Below are 9,277 nucleotides of genomic sequence, written 5' to 3'. Positions count from 1 at the left end.
TCAGAAGACGGAGCAATTGGGCATTTCCGGCTGGCCAGCAGCTGCCGTCACAGAGAACAGCTGATTGGCAGGGGTGCCGGGTGTCCAACCCTGACTGATCAGACATTGGTGCCTTATCCTTAGGACAGGTCATCAGTGATATAGTGGACACCTCTTTAAATCTCCCAACGCTTCACAGCCAATCATCAGACAACAACATAGTCTAGGTTCAAATGGGCCGCAGAGATTATCGGAAACCTGTCGTCTGCTACTTGCATTTGTATCCGGCTGCCGCTCTGTGCACCGTCCTCCTCATAGCAGAGGGTGCAGGATCTGCCAGCGCTTTACATCTGCTATTCTGGTCTGTGAATCAGTATCCATGGGCCCGAGCACATAGCGCATAGACCCAATGTCAGCCTGATTTCCACATGGATCGTACCCGGACCGAAAATACATTCATCTGAACGTTCCTACTCCGAGGTCTACAGCTTCAATCCAAGTTCTCATGCTAGGGCCAGGTTCACACCACCCACCTCTCCACATCCGAGAGAAACAATCTGATTAGTTTGATCAGAGCGGCACCAGTTTTTCTCGGATGTAGAGGAAAAAAAAAAGTTACTTCACCTTCTCCTTTTTGTCAGTCCAAGTGTGGTCTGATTTTTTCACAGACTCTGACTTGAATTGCTCACTCGCGATCAGAGACATCTCACATTTTTTCTCCATGGACCACATGGTCTAAGGAAAAAGAAAAAAACAATCATGTGCACAGCCCCATAGACTATCATAGGCAAGAGTGTGATCAGTGACAACCACGGATAACACTGGTGTCAGAAAATCGGACGTGTGAACGAGCTTTAAGAAACGGGAAAAAGCAGCACAGCGATAATATGGAACAAATGATAGGTGGCCAAATAAATCAAGAGACCCTCCGGAGTGCAGAACTAGGTTTAATTCTCCGGTGTGCACTACTTTTCATAAATTATTTTGTTTCCATTTTATATTAAAATTATAAAGATTAAAATAAATAGTCTTAATTTCACTCCCTCCACATGATAAAGGGGCTGTGAAACGTCCTCCCGAGGCGACAGTCTGTGCAGTCCTGGAGGAAACCTGTAGATGAGTCCAGCAGGACGGTGCTAGAGATTATGGACAATGGGAGACAATGGGATTATGAATCTATTTTAATGAAGACTTTAGGACGGGAAAACACTTTGATGGCCTCCTCAATCTCAGAAAGCTTCTTCTCCAGCTCGGTGCGCCGGTTCTGAATGCTGAGGTTGTCCGCTCGCACTGGGAGCATGACGAGCTCCTTCAGAAGCTGGGTCTGGGTCTCCTTGATTTTATGAAGCGTCTCCTGCCGTTCATGTTCTGGCATCTTGGTGTGTCCCGGGGGTAGAGATGGGTCCGGAGTCTGCTTCTTCAGCTCCTCTCGTTCTTTCATCCACTTGTCCTTCAGGTCGCGGAGATACTGAGGGACGTGACCCTTCTGCTTGGAGTCGTAGTCCTTCTGCTGCCGCTGCTTCTCCTGCAGGACCTCGTTCAGGTTTTGTAAGGAGCGAGATCTCCTCATTGGGATATTCTTTACGTTTCTTGCATTGTGGGCTACAAAGTCAATGCTGGAGCCACGGACGTGCATCTCGTCACCAGGGGTGGTGGGCCTGCTGGTCCCCGGTGATGGGGGCCTCCTGGGTGGGGCTAACCCTGCTCCGCAGCGGGTGTGGGACCTCAGGAAGGCGGCCTGTGCCGGGTCTGGAGGTGGCGGCTGCTCCTGGAGTCTGGCCCTCACCTTGGACTCGACCTGCTCGTATTTGGAGGATTTCCACAAAGCCTTGACAGGTTTGGGCGCCCCCTGGACCTTCTCCATCTCCTTCTCTCGGCACCGCTTCTGGATCTCCCGCAGGCGCTGCACGTTCTCTTTACCGTGGTCCTTGGGTTTTTTGGGAGGGGGTGAGGCGGTGTGCAGAGAGATCCCCTCCAGCCTCAGGAGAACCCCCACGGTGCCGCTCTTCCCCCGCTCCATGATGGCCCTGGCATTGGGGCGTACTCTGGGGACGGGGCTGGCGGGCCTGGCACTGTAACAGGTGGGATATAAGGTGGGATCCGGAGCCAGGGGTCCTGACAGGAAGTCCAGCTTCACCTCAGCCCCCTCCAGCCGAGCCCGAGCGGAGGCCGGCCTCCTGTAGTAGCCAGGGAACAGTGTGGGGTCGGGGGGGATGGGCCCGGAGATTGTGGACGCCCCTTCACACATGGCGGCGCTGGCGTTACCGGAGATCGGGGCCGTGCATCAATCAGTCCGCAGCACACCGGCACTGTCGCTTCCCGTTAACACGCCAAGCTCATCGCTTAGTAACGGAGGCTTCCGCTTCCGCCGCTGAGGGCTGCTGGGAAATGTAGTCCTGACCACCAGGAAGCGGCGATGCTTCGGTTATAAACGTGTTCTGTTTTGGTTAGCAATAGCATGTGAAGGTTCCCCCCGGGGCCGGAGCGCCGATGTGGCCTCCGCAGCACAGTCCTAGTGACGGATCAGCGTGGATTCTGCCGCTGATCTGCTGTTTGTCATAAAGAGGGTTTCCATCCTCATGCCAGAAATGGCCTCTGCTTAGCGTCACAATGTCAGGCGGCTGCAGGTCCGACACCTGATCAGCAGCGGCCATGTGTGATTAGTGGCCAAACACTATGGCTGAGGGGCTGCAGGTCTGCTCCTGTGAGGTACCTAGGGGCTGAGCTACAGTGCCCGGTGTAAGGCTACTTTCACACTAGCGTCATGTGACGGACGTCGCAATGCGTCGTTTTGGAGAAAAAACGCATCCTGCAAATGTGCCCGCAGGATGCGTTTTTTCTCCTTAGGCTTCTTTCACACTTCAGTTGTGTGGCGTCAGTTAGGTCCGACATCGTGGCGGATCGACGGATCCGTCAAATTTGGTTGAAAAACGGTTCTAACGGATCCGTTTTTTTGACGGATCAGCTGCCCCGATCCGTTTAAAAAACGGATCCGTTAGAACCGTTGCGACCGTTTTTACATCCGTTGTAACCGTTTTTTGACGGATCCGTTTTTTAAAAGGGGAGGATTTCAATGTGATTGGCTACTGGATACTACTGCAAAACTATATATAGCGTGTATTTACACCACATCTTTGAAAGGTTGTAGAGAAAGTGGCAGAAATGGAAGGAGTCCTGGCGAACATTGCAAAGATCTATGCGGATTTTACTTTTGAGGCAAATCAGTTGGCAGTCAGCGTTCGAGAGAGGGAGGAACAAAGACTGCGCATCCTACGGCAGCGGCGGAAGAGAAGGCTGTGGATCCATCCCATCACAGCACAACGTATGACCCGTGGTGTTTATTCCACGCTTTACATGGAACTAAGGGAAAACCCTCAAAAGTTCTTCAATTATGTGAGGATGAGAGCTGAAAATTTCGAGTTTTTATTGGGCTATGTGGAAGACTGTATACGGAGACGAGACACCCAGATGCGATTCTCAATATCACCAGCAGAGCGTCTCATGGTGACTATTCGGTAAGTAATTTTTTTTTTTTAAATGATTCTCATTCATCAGACTTATAACTGTAATGTTGTTTTTTGAATTTTTTTAATAATTATTGTCTTTTCGTTTTGTTAACAGATTCCTTGCAACTGGAGAGTCGTTCTCATCCCTCCATTTTCAGTATCGACTTGGGATATCCACCATCTCGGGGATCATCAGAGATACCTGCCGGGCATTGTGGGAGTGCCTACAAGTGGAATACATCCCAGAGCCATCACAGGAGAGGTGGCTGGAGATCGCCCAAAATTTTCAGCAAATTTGCCAGTTTCCAAATTGTGTTGGAGCAGTTGATGGAAAGCACATACGGATCGTCAAACCTTCAGGCTCTGGATCACAGTTTTATAACTATAAGAAGTACTTCTCTATTGTGTTGATGGCCATAGCCGATGCACAATGCAAGTTCATCGCTGTTGATATCGGTGCGTATGGACGCGCAAATGATTCACAAATCTTTAAAAATTCACCAATGGGGCGCCGTTTATATGGAGAGACATTTGATTTTCCGCCCCCTAGACCTCTCCCTGGAACCACTAGTCCACCATTACCATTTGTTTGTGTTGGAGATGATGCCTTCCAGCTTTCCCCACACTTGCTGAAACCCTTTGGAAGTAGTGGACTGACCCAGAGGAAGAAAATTTACAATTACCGCTTAACCAGAGCACGAAGAGTTGTGGAATGTGCTTTTGGCATCTTAACTGCCAAATGGAGAGTCCTGCTAACTGCAATTAAACTGCAGACTGAAACTGTCGATGATGTGGTCAAAGCGTGCGTTGTCCTGCACAATTTTGTTTTATCAAAAGAACAAGTTTCCCTGGAGGATAATGTTTGTGAAAGCACCTTACGGGATTACCAAAACCCCACTTTTCGCAGTCCAGTAGCAGTCTCCAGAATGCGGGACAGTTTTGCAGACTACTTCATGTCTCCTGCAGGATCAGTTGACTGGCAGTATGAAATGGTGTAAAAAAATTTTTCTTTTTACACTTGTAAAAATACCATTTTTTGTTTGCTTACAAAATCTTTGTACTTTAATGCAGCATTGTATGTTTTGCAACGGTACCCTTTAAACACTGTTATTGTTACTATTGCCATAACCTTGGTGATTTAAAAACTTTACAAAAAAAAAGAGAAAGACAATAAAATTGTTTTTAAACCAAAAAACTGTTTATTTATTTACAGATTCTCATAGTTTGGGGTGGAGATAGTAGCGGAGGGGCTGACAGGGCGGACCACGTCGAGAGTGGGGGACAGGACATCACGGGGAGGAACAGAAGTAGAATGGGTGGTGAAAACATGAGGTTGTGTAGAGAGTTGAGGTGCAGATGTGGTGTGTGGGAGGTATGAAGGTGTTGGTGGGATTGGGAACGGAGAAGTTAAAGGGGAAGAATGGAAGGGGGACGGTAAAAACTGGGAAAGACTAAGGGGGGAAGGAACAAATGACGAAGGAGTAGAATGGACGGGAGGAGGATGGACAGGAGGAGGACGGACGGGAGGATAGACGGTGGATTGAGAGGGGAAAGGTGTTGACACATGAAGGGTAGGTGGAGGGGCATGGGACATTGCCTGCGCTAGAGCAGTGTGGCAGCCTTGCATCACATGCATCTGCAGGTCAGGAGTTAGATTTTCCATGTGCCTGAGGACTGACTGAAAAAAACAGTGCCTTGGTGACTGATTTGCATCTGATTGCATCCTATCAAGACGACTGCTGAGTTCAAGTATGCTTTTGTTAAGCATATTGTACCCAGCAGACGTTTGCTCACTCAAAAGCTTGATGGCACTGTGAAAGGATGCATTCAGCTGCAAAAAGTCAGGCGCATAGCTCCTTTCCTGACCTCTCTGGCGCTGCCGTCCTGACCACAAAGTTGGTCTAGATGTTGCGGCAGTGGCAGAGGGGTGGGGTAAAGGGAACTCTAACTCATCACCTGCAGCTTCAAGTGACGAAGTCCGCCCTGCTGCTCCAGCGCTGGTGGATGAGGCTGAGGGATCAAACGAAAGGGAAGGTGCAGAAACAGAGGGGTCGACGTGGTCCCCGGTGGCGGACTCTTGAGGGATCGCTCCAGAGGGGTGCAACTCTGATGCAGGCTCCCGAGTGCTGCAGAAAGTGCTGTTAAAGAAGAAAAAAAAAATTAGTATCTGGATATTACAATTGCCCTTGCTGCAAAAAAAATTGAAGGTTACACATTTTTACAGTTTGACTGAAAATATGTGGTGTTGAATATTTACCTTCTGCTCAGCAGCGTCGACCGGAGGAACGACAGGGCTCTGGCATGTTTGTATCTGCTCCTGCGTCCTCTAGATCCACTCGGGGCCTGCATCTCCTTATTAAACTCCCTCTTGAAGCGATCCCTGAGTGACCGCCACCGCACGATAATCCTGTTACCTGGAAAGAGAAAGCAAAAATTGGTTACTATACACCACATTAAATCATGCCTAACATAAGGTTATGAAGTGTGAATACTTACGCGCTAGATCCTGGGCCCCAGCATCGAGTTCCTCCCAGTTATCCATAACAGCACTGCACACTTCCTCCCATAGCCGTCGGGTGATTAACTGGTCAGCATGGCGGCGGTCCGACATGTTCCACAGCGGCTCCCGACTTTGTACTGCTTCGATGAGGGTGTTCACATCGATGCCCTCCTCTTCATCATCTTGTTCGGGAGCACGCTGTGAAGCCTAACAAAAAGATAAGAATAAAAAGGGAAAGATTACAACACATGAATTTTACATTTTACTAAACACCAAACCAAAAAGGAACTTACTCTTCGGCGACCGCCGCGATTATCATTCCGACGACTATGGGAGGTGCTTTGAGGAACTCTACGTCGAGCCCCGGATTGTGAAGACTAATTTAAAAAAAAAAAAAAAATTAATAATGTTCTTTGATCGAGGCATATGTATTGTGTGCTGTGCTGAATGTTTGTGTTGGGTGTAGTGCATTGTATGTGAGGATCGGTCTGTTCAAAACTTACACTATGTGCTCCCGCTCCTTGTATTTCTCCACCCTGTCCGTCTCCTTCTGTTAGCCCCTCTGCTTCATATTCCTGTGAATACAGAATAAACACATAAAGGCTTAAAATACAATTGCCATTGTTGCACCAAAATAAAAAATTTATGAAGAAAGAAGACATTATGATCTTGCGTCTATCTTGGGTTGGTCGGTCCCTTGCTTGGGTCCTCTTGGTCCCTAGAATCTGTAAGCATAAAGGGAGTTCTAAGCTACTATACAAAAGGATAGATAGATAGATGCAGCTTTCAGGACTTTACACTTACATCTGTTTCCAAAACTTGGGGCTTGCCTATAGCTTGGGTCGGTCGGTCCCTTGCTTGGGTCCTCTTGGTCCCTAGAATCTGCAAGCATAAAGAGAGTTCTAAGCTACTATACAAAAGGATAGATGCAGCTTTCAGGACTTTACACTTACAACTTTTTAAAAAATAATGGGGAGCCTGCTTGTGTACGTCTTGGGTCAGTACCTACTACAGTGCCAACTTATTTTTGATTTCCCCCACCACAAAAGAAAAAAAAAATTCTACCGTCAAACTTGATGCACAAGCTGCCAAACCCTCTACCTCCTGTTTCCCCACAAAAAAAAACCCCAAAAAATCCCTTTAAAACAACACCAAAACTACTTAGAACTTGATATGCGCAATGCTCACATGTAAAGCGCCATGGAATAAATGGCGCTATAATAATAAATAATAATAATAATAATAATAATGCGCATGCTGGTAAAACCCACCTAAACAAAGTTTAACCTTATAAAAAATGTTCCTCATTCGAAATTAAAATACCAATCCCCAAAATTGTTAATTATGATTACCCTACAGTTTGTATTTTCTAAAACCAGATAACATATTCTATAGCAAAGATTTGCATTACACATTTGTATATATAACCTTTACTGCATGTTTACCCAATATTACATTTATCTTGAAATGAGACTACTGACAGTTTTGTGAAATTTTTATTACTATATTTTTTTAAATTTTCTTTTTTTTAGGGTACAGTAGGAGCTACACTGCTCTTTATTTGAAATACAAGTACATTATGGAAAACAACAAAGATGCAGAACACATCACACATCATTTATACACACACACAAAACAAATTTTACACCACAGCTATTCAAAATACCAGCATAGTATGAAAAACATATAAACAGGGCAGGCAGGCACACGCACGCACACACAGCCACCTTCTGTCTGTCCCTCGGCACTCTGCTTCTCTGCCCTGTGTAAGCACAGCGGCCGGAAAGCAGAGTGGTGACGTCACCGCTGTGCTCTGCTTTACGGCTGGCTGGCGCTCACAATGCAGAGAAGCACAGCACGGGGACAGACAGCGGAATTTACCTTTTTTTTTTTACTTTTACACTGGTAACCAGGGTAAACATCGGGTTACTAAGCGCGGCTCTGCAGTTAGTAACCCGATGTTTACTCTTACCGGCATCGTTGGTCGCTGGAGAGCGGTCTGTGTGACAGCTCTCCAGCAACCAAACAGCGACGCTGCAGCGATCCGGATCGTTGTCGGTATCGCTGCAGCGTGTGACGGTACCTTTAGTAAATACATCAAAAATCAACATTAACCAATATGGCATTGACAAATGCACATGCAACCAACAAGATGCACACAAACATACCTGCAAGCAGAGTCATAACGCAAGCATAACACATGAACAGGCGTAATATTGACGAAGGCATAATAAGGTGCAGGCACATGAACACATACATACAAAAGCACACAGCAGTACAAAAATACACACACACACGGCCATCAGTCCTCCAGCTGGAGCTTGATATATTCACAGTGGCAGGCCTCGGGGTGGATCTGGACTGTAGCAGGGCACTGGCTGTTGCAGAACGACGGCAGGCCTCAGGTTGGATTCAGGTTTTAAAAGCTCTTGCTGTACTCAGTACACAAATACACACACACACACACACACACACACACACACACACACACACACACACACACACACACACACACGCTGGATGTCAGTACTCACATGGCTGTCTCAGGCAGGGTCTGGCTGGCACGGCCTCTCTGGCTGGCTGGCAGGGCCTCTCTGGCTGGCTGGCAGGGCCTGGCTGGCAAGGTCTTGCTTGCAGGGTCTGGCAGTGTGTCTCTGGCTGGCAGGGCCTCTCTGGCTGGCAGGGCCTCTCTGGCTAGCTGGCAGGGCCTCTCTGGCTGGCTGGCAAGGTCTTGCTGGCAGGGTTTGGCTGGGTCTCTCTTGCATTGAAGGGTCTGTCTTGCTGGCTGGTACATTTGGGAATGACCTGTCCTTATATAGTTTTTGGGTTGTCTGGGCAAAGTATCCACTTTTTGGAGCATGCTCAATCAAAAAAAGCGGATTGAGGCGACGGATCCGCCAAAAGCGGATCGCGACGGATCCGTCGCCCATAGGCGCCCATTCTAAAAAAAGGCGGACACGACGGATCCGCCGCGGTCCGCCTTTTCGGCGGCGCCAAAAAACGTTACAAAGTCCGTCAATGTCTAGACAACGTCCGCCAAATATCGACGGATCCGTCGCATGGCGGATGGAACGGACGGCCATCCGCCACAATCCGTCTCTAATGCAAGTCAATGGGAAAATAGCGGATCCGCCAAAAAAAATGGCGGATCCGCCATTTCACGAAAATGGCGGTTTTTGACTGACGCCGAAAGACTGAAGTGTGAAAGAGGCCATAGACTTGCATTAGCGACGCATTGCGACGTATCGTCTTGTTTTGGCGGACAGTTGGCACAAAAAGTTACATGTAACGT

At 47.9% G+C, this 9,277-nt stretch overlaps 2 protein-coding genes and 2 long non-coding RNA genes across 4 annotated transcripts; 1 reads left to right on the top strand and 3 right to left on the bottom strand.

Moving 5' to 3' along the window:
- Window positions 1-908: 908 nt before the first annotated feature.
- On the bottom strand, window positions 909-2,756 carry ENKD1 (enkurin domain containing 1). Its single transcript, XM_069752811.1, has one exon. It carries the CDS (start codon window positions 2,225-2,227, stop codon window positions 1,148-1,150), a length of 1,080 nt encoding a protein of 359 aa, XP_069608912.1. The 5' UTR covers window positions 2,228-2,756; the 3' UTR covers window positions 909-1,147.
- Window positions 2,757-2,880: 124 nt separating this feature from the next.
- Window positions 2,881-4,956, top strand: LOC138665372 (uncharacterized). The gene is made up of 2 exons (XM_069752802.1): window positions 2,881-3,494; window positions 3,601-4,956. The coding sequence occupies exons 1-2, from the start codon at window positions 3,142-3,144 to the stop codon at window positions 4,481-4,483; spliced, it is 1,236 nt and encodes a 411-aa protein (XP_069608903.1). The 5' UTR covers window positions 2,881-3,141; the 3' UTR covers window positions 4,484-4,956.
- Window positions 4,957-5,983: 1,027 nt separating this feature from the next.
- On the bottom strand, window positions 5,984-6,603 carry LOC138665380 (uncharacterized). The gene is made up of 3 exons (XR_011318453.1): window positions 6,489-6,603; window positions 6,279-6,362; window positions 5,984-6,192 (listed from the first exon to the last, which is right to left on the bottom strand). It is a non-coding gene; the product is annotated as an uncharacterized lncRNA (long non-coding RNA).
- A 39-nt stretch (window positions 6,604-6,642) lies between these two features.
- On the bottom strand, window positions 6,643-8,681 carry LOC138657676 (uncharacterized). Its single transcript, XR_011317129.1, has 3 exons — window positions 8,520-8,681; window positions 6,790-6,867; window positions 6,643-6,710 (listed from the first exon to the last, which is right to left on the bottom strand). It is a non-coding gene; the product is annotated as an uncharacterized lncRNA (long non-coding RNA).
- Window positions 8,682-9,277: the final 596 nt, after the last annotated feature.

This window comes from Ranitomeya imitator, chromosome 1 (assembly GCF_032444005.1).
Source record: "Ranitomeya imitator isolate aRanImi1 chromosome 1, aRanImi1.pri, whole genome shotgun sequence".
Taxonomy (NCBI): domain Eukaryota; kingdom Metazoa; phylum Chordata; class Amphibia; order Anura; family Dendrobatidae; genus Ranitomeya; species Ranitomeya imitator.
This window is presented reverse-complemented; position numbering and strand designations above follow the sequence as displayed.